Raw genomic sequence first — 12,354 nt, 5'->3', positions numbered from 1 at the left:
TCTGTTTTCACAAATAACTATTGCTTCTAGAAAAAAACATTTGACAGACATAGTAAAGAACAAAAGAAAGCACTGCTAGAACCATTCTTCTTTTAATTTTCCCCACATCTTCTAAATGAAAATGTTCAAAAAAGGCTATTACACTTCTGTTATATGGCTCATCAAAAATTTGGAAGTGTTAGCAAAATAGATCAATTTCATGGCTTATTATCAGTTATTTAAGGTGCATCTTCTAGCTCGCCATCACTTTAAGTGAGTAACAAAAAGATATTTAAAATTTAATTTTTAATACCATCATTGATAATCAGCAGCTACAGGAATTTTCATAGATTCTGAAAGCTTTTCAGCTTCCAGAAGAAAAATATTGTGTTTATGATTAACACACATTAGGAAGTCAAAAAGCGACTGTCTCTATATTACAAAGATTTGATTGCAACCAGGTTATTATGCAAATTTTCTACCATTACTTTAATGGCTTCCAAAGACATCAACAAGTACCACTGACATTTATAAAGAAGAGCTTTCTTATCTGCTTAGTTTTATGAACAGTTACTGCTTTCTTGTCAAGCTTTAATAGAGAAAATAGTTTAACTATTACCACAAAACTAAATATTGAATCTCTCTAATGATCCAGCACCCAGTTAATTCACAGTCATTCATTTTCAAGTCACTCAGTATGAAATCAATTTACAAGTAATTTGTAAACTGTACTGGTCTCTTCAACAACTGACTACAAGTGCAAGAACACCCCCTTGTGGTCACACAGAACTCAGCTGTACCAAATATATCACGATGTACCACATAATTTTAAGATTTAATCTGTAGCCAGTTACCAAAGTCACAGACACTAAGCATCTAAGCACTTGCAGAGTTTAAAAAACTCCTTAACAAGCCTTTTCTTTAATTTGCCTTCAACAGCAGTGAATGAGCCGTTACCTCTAATTTGTGTGGTGCATCATCAGGCAAAGAGACAAAAATGAAGTCTTCAATAGATTTGGGTTGGTTTGTTGGAGTCTTAGAGTTTTGTGAGAGGAGAGCTTGCTGTCCTGCCTGAAGTGGAGAGCCTTCAAGTGTGCCCATCTGGTTCTGAAGGAGTTTCTGCAGTTTTCTTTCTTTCCTTATGTCCTTCGCTTTTCGACACGGCGGCTTGCTCAGATCAGCCCCTTTGCCTTCAAAGACACAAGCAAAGAATTAAACACCACATTTTGCAACAAACAAGTGGCCCTCATATGACGACTGAAAATAAATGGTTAAAATTACCAATAACTGCAGACCATGGTCTGAACATCACATGGTCATTCACAGCTACTGGCAACACCCAACGCCAAAGTAAGTTGCAATGAGCTTTTCCTCTCTAGCTGTCTAAGCCAGAGTCAAGCATATATTTTAAAAGTAATATGAAAAGACTTCCCCCTAAGCCTGTCCTTAAACCATTATGCCAGATCCTTCTCTCAAAAGCAAACCAAAGCTTCTGTTTCATGCCTGGTATTATGATATGTTATATCCAAACAGCTACAGGATCAGCTTCAAATAATTAAAGGAAAAAACAAAAACAAACCCACAACCACAAAACCTCAAGGAAACCTGCAAAAGGAGCAAAAGGCCATGTAATTTTATATAAATAAAATAATAAATTTTATAAAAAAATAATATTCAGGTATGTTTTTACTAGTAGATTCACTTCTATCAGTTTAACTCTACTCCAGTATCTTTAACCATTCATAATGTTTTATTAGTGAAATGCTATTTACTTAAAAGAGAAGTCACACCTAGAAAACAAAAGGATCACCATGCACAATAGTAACTGGTACTACCAGAACTTAACTTTAAAGGAATATAAAGCCAAAGGCACACAAATGAAAAAGGAGGTTGACCCAAATTCCTTAATAAAGGGTCCGGAATTATTTTATACTTAGGGTAGCAACATAAGATTGAAAAGTCAAGATATGAGACTAGGAGAATTATACAAATATTGAACTTATTTCAATGTGGAAAAGATGCCTGGTCTCCAATCCACCCACAAGATGCACTGAAAGGATAGTCACCAAACAAATCATCTATTTACAGGTAGCAATTTCCCCCTATATTAGTATTTAATTGATACTGGCTGTAAATTCATAAATCCAGATTTCTAAACACTTGCAGAAACAAGAAATATCTTCCTATTGCTCGTAGCTCCATCTTTCACCTTTTCTTTAACTTCGTACACCATTATCAGCTATTCCAAGTAGCACAGGCAAGTAACTGAATATCATGCTTCACTCCAGAAGCTGGGTAAGAGCTGTATGAACCTGCTGCACTGCTCAAAACAGCAATGAAAGAATTAATGAAGTTTCAGCACATAGCTGTCTCAGAATAGCAGCCAATATAGAAAGTTCCATACAGAGGGAAAACTTATTTTTATATTATCAGCCAGTTAATGTAATCAAAAGTAACTCTAATTCTGTATTTTATGTTATTTTTTACATGCAGTAGTAGTAGAGCTGGAGGCCAAAAAAAGAGCCATAATATTAAAGATTTCAAAAGGAGAGGAATAATGGAAGACTACTCCCACAGAAGGAAATACAGAATCATACATCTTGCACAGAACAAAAACTGTAACAAATATTATGACAAAGTGCTGAAGTAGTCTTCTTATGCCATAAGCTTTCTCCCCAATCCCATATATTTGGGAAACGACACACTGGCAACTTTTGAAAGACTGACTGACCTTTTCAGATGGGAATGTACCCTGACTGGTGAGGTGCTTTCATCTGAAGCATTAAGACGACGCATTTCCAACTCTGCTAATATTTATAGGAGATAAAGGATAATCCAAACCCAGACTTAACTGTGGCTTATCCCACTTTACTCTCTAAGAGGCCTGGAAATTATTTTTTCCATAACCCCTATGAAACCGTGGTTAGAGCTCTCTTTCCTTCTCCTCCTGCTTCTTACCAGTAATTTACTAGCCAACAGCGACATCTTTCTTCTCCTCTACCCACTTCAAACCTTCCCCGTGGACAAGGGTGAACAGCAGCATGCTCTGCTAACTGGAAATGGGGAGAGCACTGCTATCTTAAAAGCTCACTGATGCGTTTAGGTTCACTTCACCAGCAAGGAATTGCAGCCTTCGGAGCCACTGCCTGCATCCACCTTCACCAATACAACACAGAAGCTGTCAAAACATATTGGCATCAATTTTCAGGCATCAGTAAACTATTCTTTTTAATGCACCTACCATACAGATTGTGATGGCTTAACCCACACCAGGTATTCGTCAGGAAACTTTGTATTGGTGACTATGTTCATGTTATTACACTGAAAAAATGGTATTTTATTTAAGGGAAAACCACTAGTTTATCACTTTTTTTTTTTTTTTTTCCCGAGCTCATTTTACAGTCAGGATGGTGAAAGAAGTATTGTCAGATGTTTTTTCCCATGAGTTAGAGAAAAAAATATAGAAACCAGATATAACAGTTTTATGAGAACAACCTTACAGTAATGGCAACTGGAGTAAGGGAAGCAGATTTTACTTGCAACCTGATGAATTCTAAGCCACTGAAAATTATTTCTTAGTGTCCTGCTATTGCTTCTTAGCATAAAGTATGCTGACCTTGGCTGCATAAAGCCCACAGGTCAGTGGATCAAGATGCAGTGACCTGTAAAGTCCCTAGGACTTGGGGAAGGTTATTCTGATCTCAGGATATGTAGCCACAGTTACCCAAACTGCAGCATCCTCTGCTCAGAACTTACAGGATAGACAAGACTTGCACAGTAACGCTGCCTCAACCACACTGAAACACCACGGTCCTCTTTTGGAGATGCATCCCAAAACAGGAAGAAAAATAATGAACTGGAAAAAATCTGAAATCTGAGAAATGTGCAATAAAACAAACAATACACCTATGCATATGCCCTTTCCCTGACCTGCAGGATACAATTTTACCAATATTGGTGGTTGCTCAATCGAGGACGTTCTCTACATTAACCATGGAAAACTTGTGAAAATGGCTCTTGAACCAGTTTGTAAGCACACTCCTGGGGAAGCTCTTCACGGCTCTCCCAGAAAAACCCCAGCCTGGTTGTTCCACACGGGCTCCACGAAAGCTGAAGTGTTGAGGGCATCTCAGGGACTCCGAAAGGGAGCTAACGCTGCTTCTGCGCTCTCCAGACGTCCTGCAGCTGAACCAGCCAATTTTACATCAAGTGTCCTTACCTCGGTCATGCTTCTTGAGTATTTGTCTCATTGTACTAAAGCATTTACCAGAAAAGGACAAATATTCCGAGGAAATTACAGACATTATGGGATCTGACCATGGGCAAACAAAAGTCAGTGGAAGAGTTTATTTAAAATACCCATGATAAATTTGAAGAATGTTACAGCACTTCATCTGCCTTGGGCTCTGTTTCATGTCTCGTATCTTCTATAAGCTGTAAGTTAGCTAGAAAAACTTCTTAAAACAATGAACGCGCGTGCAGACATAAGCAAACCTTCCTTTCTATCTGAAACTGTGCAGAAACAGCCCATTATTCCTATAGGACAATGACCTGTTTTGTTTATAAAGGAATAAAAATGCAATTAAACAATCTTGTTACGGAATAAGTCTACATTTTCCAAAAAGAAAGCTAAACATCTTTCTATCTGGAAAATTTTAAACTAAATTTGACCTGTGACACCACCTACCCTAAAAAAAAAAAAAAAAAAGCCAATATCAAATAAGCTTTCTGATGCATTTCTTATTCCCTTTATATTTAATTTAAACCCTGCAGAGAGAAGCACATTAATGATTATTTCTCTGCCATAAAAGTAAACCCCCTTTTTCTGAAACACAGTACAAACAACATTTCAAACTTCCTTTATCTGCATTTGCAGTGTTTGGAGTTTTACCCAAGGTTATTCTTAACATAACTAAAGACAGCACTTCACCATTTTCATACCAATAATCTTTACCCAAGACTGCCATCTGCTGTCAGTTTCCATGTAGGTGGAAGTTTACATAAAGTAAAGCTTTTCATTAATTACTTAAAAAACAAGAGGGTTGTGAAAATTTGCACAGCAGGGCTATAAAAGTTTGACTGCATTTTATAAAGTTGAAAAATAAAATTAAGTCTGGAAAATTCTGGATACATTTTCCAGGAACTTGCAGCAGTACCAATGCTATGCAGCACCACTGGGTTTCTGACAGCATTTCTGGAAAAAACTTTCCTTTTTGTTTAGATGCAGAATTGCTTGTTAAGCTGGTGAAAACCTGATGCAACTGGATGCACCTGAAGCAAATTCATGTTATTTTAAGGAGCATGAATTATTCTGGCTGCAATCCATCAACCCCTTACCACATCCTACAAGAAAAGGGCACACGAGAAGCTGTAAGAGAGGCAACCCGCAGCACTCTGCACAAGCATCCCATTAGCAGTACTTCCCAGCCTTTTCTTCCCCAGGGACCCTCAAGGACTCCTCCGCACGTGCAGCAGCTCCGATGGCAGCACAAAGAGGATTACCCACCAGCTGTGACACACGGCCTACCCTGTCACAACAAGCTGTGCAAAAAGCTTAACACCACTGCCATCAGGTGGAGATTCCAGGCTCTCGTGCCACAGCAAGGGGTGCAGAGGCAGAAAAGATTACAGGCAGACAATGAGCTTGTCCTTTTTTAGGGTAAAGATTTTGTGTCTGAACTCCGTCCAAATGCATTATTTCAGAAATCTTTATAATTATGATGCAAAAACTTACTAAGAGATAACGTCCACCTTGGGGAAAAAAAGTGACCATGCTATTAGAATTACTATATTGGAATTACGTTTAAAATGTCATTAGTATTTCCCTACAGTTTCACACAAAACTCTAGAAACGAACATGCATTTACATTCAATTTTTAGCATGAGAGCTTTAGCAGTGTAGAAATGCTTCAAAAAGTAAAATGATCAAGGTTCCCTTACTCAGTGCACAATTACTGTACTTCCTTACAGAAATGTAATACTAAGTTCACAGCAAGGAAAAGATAGAAATTAATGCAGTTTTTCATAATTTCACATCCACTGGGACACTGCTTTTCTAAGATAAAGTTTGCCAAAACATAAAACAAGGCAAGCTCCCAAATAGATGAAAAACCTCAACTAGAAAATGCCATTGCTTATAGAGAAGTATCCCTCTCTATATATGTTTGAATAGTTTTCTTCTAAATAAATTTCCTTTAAGCCTAAGAAATAAAAACACGTTAATATACTGAATTTACTTCCAGTGCCATGTAGGTCTGTAGCAAACTGTATATGAAAACATAATAGTGTCTTAAGTTATTACAGGAGTGTATTCACAGGGTGTTTACTGCACAATTTGTATAACAAGACAACCTACGGATGTGAAGAAATGTTAAAACAATAATTAAGGTATTCTTTTTAGATCTTATGATGATCTTACTAGATCTAGTATAATGAAAATCTATGCAATTTCGAGGAAAAACTAGGAGAACAAGTAACACGCAGCACCTATCAATTTATGCACTATAATCCCACAAATCAACAAAAAACAAAAAAACAATTAGTGAATTGTTTCAGGCGATATAAAAAAGAGAGACTTCAACAACATGCCAATAATGAAAATATATTCTGACTGCTACCAGAAGTGTAACTACCTGGCTTGGGCGGTGCATGAACAGTTTTAGACGAATGTGACGGTTCTCCAGGGCCTGCTGCATCTTTATCGACAGGTATCTGAAGAGAACCCGGCTCCACCTTCTTCACATTCACTTCTTCCTTTGTTTCAGCTTTGTCCTTATCTTCATTCTCCACTCCCTCTGTGTGATCCTCCTTCAAGGGAGTCAGTTCAGTCTGGCTGACCTGAGACTCGCTTTTGTATGCAAAATCGCTCGGGACTACATCCTCTATATGGGAATCCATAGGCTCTTCTGTAAATAAGTAAAGACTGCATGAGTTAATTTCTCTCGCTGTCACTGCAGCTCAGACTTTGCACAATTAAAGTCAATATTAACTCTTTCCAATTTTACAACTGTTTTCCAACACATAAAGTTTGGAATAGTCTGAAAACAGAAATCTTCCTTTATGACCCTATATTGCTAGCACCAACTCAGAAATGAGCGTAGATTTATTTTCTACATTGAAATGGGGCACTAATCTCACACTGCACATCTACAAGTGGGAAATTATAGCATCTCAGAACCAATACAACAGGATCTCTACCAGAGAACAGCAGGGTTTGGTGTTCGATAAACAGAATGGGACTTTTCAGTCACCTGCCAGAAACTCTACTTCCCTGTTTGCTCTTCCTGTTCTCTGCCACCTACTGTCCCTCTTTAGTAATCTCCAGGCTGTTTTTACCTCGGTCATAGAAGTGACAATCTGATCATACCAGCCACAAAGAATGTGAGAATGTGCTCAGAAAAAAAAGAAGCCTGTCTAAGCAAAAAGTAAGTAAACATCCTTCAACAAGGAGCAAATTCAATGAGGGCAGCAAGGCACTAGCACAGGTTGCCCAGAGAAGCTGTGGCTGCCCCATCCCTGGAGGTGCCCAAGGCCAGGCTGGATGGGGCTTTGGGCAGCCTGGGCTGGTGGGAGGTGTCCCTGCCATGGGGGTTGGAAGGAGATGGTCTTTTAGGTCCCTTCCAACCCAAACCATTCTGTGATTCCATGAAATTGTGGCAAAGCAAGTCATCTGCCACAATTTGTTCTCTGGGCAGCATAGCGCCCTTGATTCAAAATGCTGCAAAAGCACAACTTAGCCAGCCCTCTATAAAGGGGGCTGCATGAAAAAAAACACCAGTGTATTAGCCGTTCAATCAATCCGTCTTGATCCTCATTTCAAACATCAGTCTTGCTTTTCAAACACTAAGAATTTCTTACCTTCACTCACCACTTTCGAAACATCCCCTTTAGAAATAAATTTCAACATTTTCTTCAGAACTTTCTTGTGAGATTTGGAAGTCTGAAAACGCAACGCCTGGCATCTTAAAAAAAAAAAAAAAAAAAAAAAAAAGTTATGACTACTTATTTTGAGAAAGATTATTTCAAAGAAAAAAGTTACAATACTTGTATATTTCCTAATTCTTAAATTTCCATATATTAAGTGATCAATTATTTTATCAACACTCTTGAGTTAGTAAAAGTTATGTTGTCTTGTACTCCATAATATTTTATAGCAATATACACGGATACCATAATCACTAAAATATGCTAAGGTGCCCTGAAGCACTGCAGAAAATAAACTTTCCTAGGAGGCTAGCACACTACAATTTTTCACTTATCCATCTTATATACACAGCATTGATTCTAACTACTAACAGCAGAAAAGCCTCTATAGAATTATTCATACCTATTCAACTGATCACCTCTCTTATTTGGGCTACTATGGCAGTGTTTTGGGGATACAGACACAGTGGTGCACCTCAACCATCAAACAAGAGAGCAGTCAGGGGACTCCTGCCCTGGACTGCAATCCAGACACAAAGGGCACGCACTGAGCAGACTGCTGACAGGGGAGTGCTACAGAGCCACTGACAACATCACAGAGCCACTGACCTGCCTGTGCACGAACCCAACAGAATATACTTAGTATCATTAAGACTTCAAAAGTTAATCTGCTTTTATGTATTTAAAGCAGTAAACACAAATGGCTGGACACATTGTAAACAATCACATCAACTGCAGCACTACATCCCAGCTCTCTTACCTTATTGTGTACTGAGGACAACACGTCTGATTCATGATAGGTTTGTAGATGTATTTTCCACTTCTAAAAAAATAATAAATATGCATTGATTTCTTGTTTGTACTACAAAATTAATGGAAAACCAGAAATTTTGTTTAAATAATAAAAAATGCTTACAGAAAGAATATCAAAAGCCAAGAAGCAAGTTTTTTAGTTTTGCCATTATACTAAATACTGTCTAAAATAAATGATTATTAATTAACAAATTTAATCATAGAGCATAACTAAGAAAAGCACGTTGTATCTGCTGTGTTCTTTATGTATCAGAATGATACCTTGGATTCTCCAGCACATTCCTGCCTGAAAGTCCAGACTCCTTGCCAAAACTCTAACTGGGAAGAATGTGATGAGCTACCCTTGCACACATTACATTCTTTTATTTCTGCTCCACGTTAGAACTCCAGCATAAGCTCCAATACTGATAATAAAATACCATTCCACATATCCCTAAAGATAGGTATTAGGAAGAAGAGAAGTAATATTTCCTGTGGTCAAAATACTCCATTAGAATAGGAGAGGGGAAAAAAAAAACACTCCCCTGCAAACGTGGATTTTCAAAATCGATCAGATTCCCATCAGAAAGGAGTTTGAAATAGAAGATCCCAAATATATTCGGCACTAAAGTTTCCAGGAATCCTAGCGTTACAACAGAAGACAAAGAAAAAGGTCTTTTATCAAATTTGCACCTGGTGACCAATCCTCAGGCCTGTTGATTGTGGCCAAGAGACGCCCTTGATCCTAGTACCGCTTTCAGTTGGCAGCTCTCGATCTGTTTATCTGCTTGGCTATCATTTTCTTATGCAGTGTTTGAGAGAACATTCAGATATGTTTTAAAACACTCCTGAAGCCACCAAATTGAACTTATTAAAGCAGACGCTTGTTTTTCTGTGCAGTAAGGAATAGGATACTGACAGAAATTTGTTTTAGTTCGTTTATTTACAACTTTCTGAAAATAACCGATATTGAGGGGCACTTAAATGCTCAACATTCAAGCTTTTCAAGATGTTGAACTTCCAGAAATTCCCCCCACACCCCCCGCCTGTTTTATGGGCATAAGATGCAAAGCTGACAGACTGAGTTTAACACACATTTTTAAAGTGCAACACCAAGAATAGAAGTAATCTAAACCAGCATACACTACTGGAAAAAAAAGGAGCATAACACTCAGTATTTGCTTAATTAAAGAATATTTTAAAAGAATATTGCCCTTAAATACAGTATGCTGTAAAGACATATTTACCATTTAATAATTAAAGTTGTAATTCCCACGTGATCTTGACTAATTTATTATCACCATATTTATATTAGCTCAGAAAAGGAGAATCCTCTTTCCCCTGTTCAACAGTGTCATGCTTTAAAAGTCACAGAGCATAGGACAAATATTTCTATTCCTACCTTTTATGGAAGCTAGTTAACTGCTTTCAGAAACCTAACGTTTAAATCTGGATTCTAAATTGAATCAAAACAAAGTTTAATCTACAAAGGCATAACGGTATTTTATTTTTAAAATTTACCTTCGCCATCCTCTATCTATGAGATCCTGGTAGTCTTGAACTGTCATCGAATGTGCCCACATACCTGAAATGAACATTTAATATACTTCACTGACCATCATTATGCTTTAACACATTAAAATATAACAAGCTCTACAGAAATCACTGTAAAATTAATCAGCTAATACTGACTTTTGAAGAGATGTCTCTCAAGGACTTGGCATATTGATAAATCTCATCAATTACTTATTTCAACACCACGTTCCACATTAAAAAAAAAAAAAGCTGTAACGACATAAACTAAACTTTGAACTAAATACATCATTCTAAAAGTGAAAGTGAAAAGTTTACGTATCCACCTGTTACCTTTCCCTACCATACACCAACAAAATGACTTAGAAGCACTCCTTAACTTTGTTAAACCAAGTGAGAGACGCTGGGGGAGAAAAGCTGTTCGGGGAGCTGCTGAGGTTCACCCAGCGCCTTTCCAGAGACCCCTCAGGGAGCACTTTGCAGGTGATTGCTGAGCTCAGACCTCGGGGAGCTGCCACCTCTGGACCAGCAAATTAAGGAAAAGTGCAGGCTTCACTTCCCCTTTGGCTTCCCCCCAGAAAAACTTGTCTGACCATGGCGTTAAACTCATTGAGCATCGCCATGGGGATGAGCTGCTGCTCTCTTGGAAGAAATCACTTGGGAAACATGAGGTTTTGGCCTTAAAACACAACCTAGATTGAACAAGCAGGCTCAAATCTGATACTCAAAACATGCAGAACACTTTTAACGTTTACATGCCTTCCACTGGAGGATGAAGGAGCATCATTGGACATGTTTGGCAATCAAATGAAGGTGCACAAGGAAAAGATGCTAAACTAGCACATTTTTATCATCATGCAAAAGTTTGAAGCTACAGAGTTCATGCACACTTGCTTCCTAGGTTGAATAAAACCACCGCTCCTCCATGCTTGTCCCAGTAGAGAACAGCATGTGTGGGGTTTCAGTGACTGATCTCCCACCCAACACAAGGGGTTGGTAACGGAGAGGGCGGAGGGCAAGCATCATCCTCCCAAACAGCCCGATGCCATGCAGGTGTATCTCATGTAACCTGTGTTATCAGTGGAAGGGACGCTTCCCCCAAAAGGCAGGATGAAAGAAGCAAGCCCCCCACAACCACGCTCTTCCCCTCTCTTATCCCAACAGCAAGCCACAAATTTCGAGGTACCGCTGTTCACTGGATAGTAACACCCTCTTCATTTTTCCTCCACGCTGCTCATTTGACCTTTACACAGAAAATTTAAGCTTTCCTAGCACGCCAGTAGCCCTCTTCAGCTCTCCACACAACGCTCAGACACCCCGACACCAGAAGCTCCGGGGCCGGGCTCGGGGCGCTGCCCCACACCGCAGGCCACAACCGAGGGGCCGGGAAGGGCTAAGGGGACGAAAAGGAGGAGGAGGAGGAGGAGGAAGAAGAGGAGGAGGAGGAGGAGGATGAGGACGGCGGCCGCTGCCCAGCGGCTGCCCCCGGCCCCGCCGCCCGCTCGGAGCCCGCAGCCCCTCGGTCCCCGCCCGTTTGGGCCGCACCGTGGGAGAGGTTGCCGCTCTCGTTCTTGCAGTATCCGCAGCGGTAGCCATCCTCCCCGCCGAAGTACTCGACGATGCTGGGCGAGCCGCCGCCCCCCGCCGCCATGCCCGCCCGCCCGCCTCAGGGCAGCGCCCTGCCCGCAGCCCCGGGCCCCCCGGAACCGGCCGCCGCCGCCATCTTGGGTGCGGGCAGGGCGCGGGCGGAGCCGGCAGGGAGGAGCGGCCCCGCCATGTTCTCCGCGGCGCCTCCCTCCATCTTTAGTGAGGGCAGACTCACCGGCGGACACCTTGCCCTGCGCTGAGGCGCAGTAACCGCAGCGGCCGCCCTGCTTCCAGCCCCGGTACTCCACCACCGCGCCGGGCATGGTGGCACTGCCAGGCTCGGCTCGGCTCGGCACAGCCCGCCCCGCAGCGCCCCGCCCGGCGGAGCCGCCCCGGGAAAGGGGCCGGGGCTGAGGGCAAGGCCAGCGGCACCCTGCTCGTGTCAGGGATGGTGCAGCCAGCAGGGCCGGGGAGGTGATCGCCCCCTGTGCTCTGCGCTGGGCTCAGCTTTGGGCCGCTCGCTACAAGGACAGCGAGGCC

The 12,354-nt window shown here is 40.8% G+C and overlaps 1 protein-coding gene across 3 annotated transcripts in view; it reads right to left on the bottom strand.

The window, feature by feature from the left end:
- ATE1 (arginyltransferase 1) overlaps positions 1-12,148 on the bottom strand; it is an 84,749-nt gene extending 72,601 nt beyond the window's left edge. For 2 of the 3 annotated variants that reach the window (XM_082764558.1, XM_082764559.1), the window contains exons 1-6: positions 11,773-11,951; positions 10,216-10,279; positions 8,663-8,725; positions 7,837-7,940; positions 6,612-6,884; positions 937-1,169 (exon numbers count right to left, since the gene is read on the bottom strand). In XM_082764558.1, the coding sequence (XP_082620684.1) occupies positions 937-1,169; positions 6,612-6,884; positions 7,837-7,940; positions 8,663-8,725; positions 10,216-10,279; positions 11,773-11,878 (843 nt within the window). In that variant the 5' untranslated portion in view covers positions 11,879-11,951. Of the gene's footprint in view, positions 1-936; positions 1,170-6,611; positions 6,885-7,836; positions 7,941-8,662; positions 8,726-10,215; positions 10,280-11,772; positions 11,952-12,049 lie in introns of those variants that run through there. The other variant, XM_082764560.1, reaches the window with a different exon arrangement.
- Between the last annotated feature and the right edge of the window lie 206 nt (positions 12,149-12,354).

The sequence above is a fragment of the Aythya marila genome (genome assembly GCF_965140915.1).
Source record: "Aythya marila genome assembly, chromosome: 7".
NCBI lineage: Eukaryota > Metazoa > Chordata > Aves > Anseriformes > Anatidae > Aythya > Aythya marila.
The sequence above is the reverse complement of the archived record's forward strand: the minus strand, read 5'-3'. Positions and strand labels throughout refer to the sequence as shown.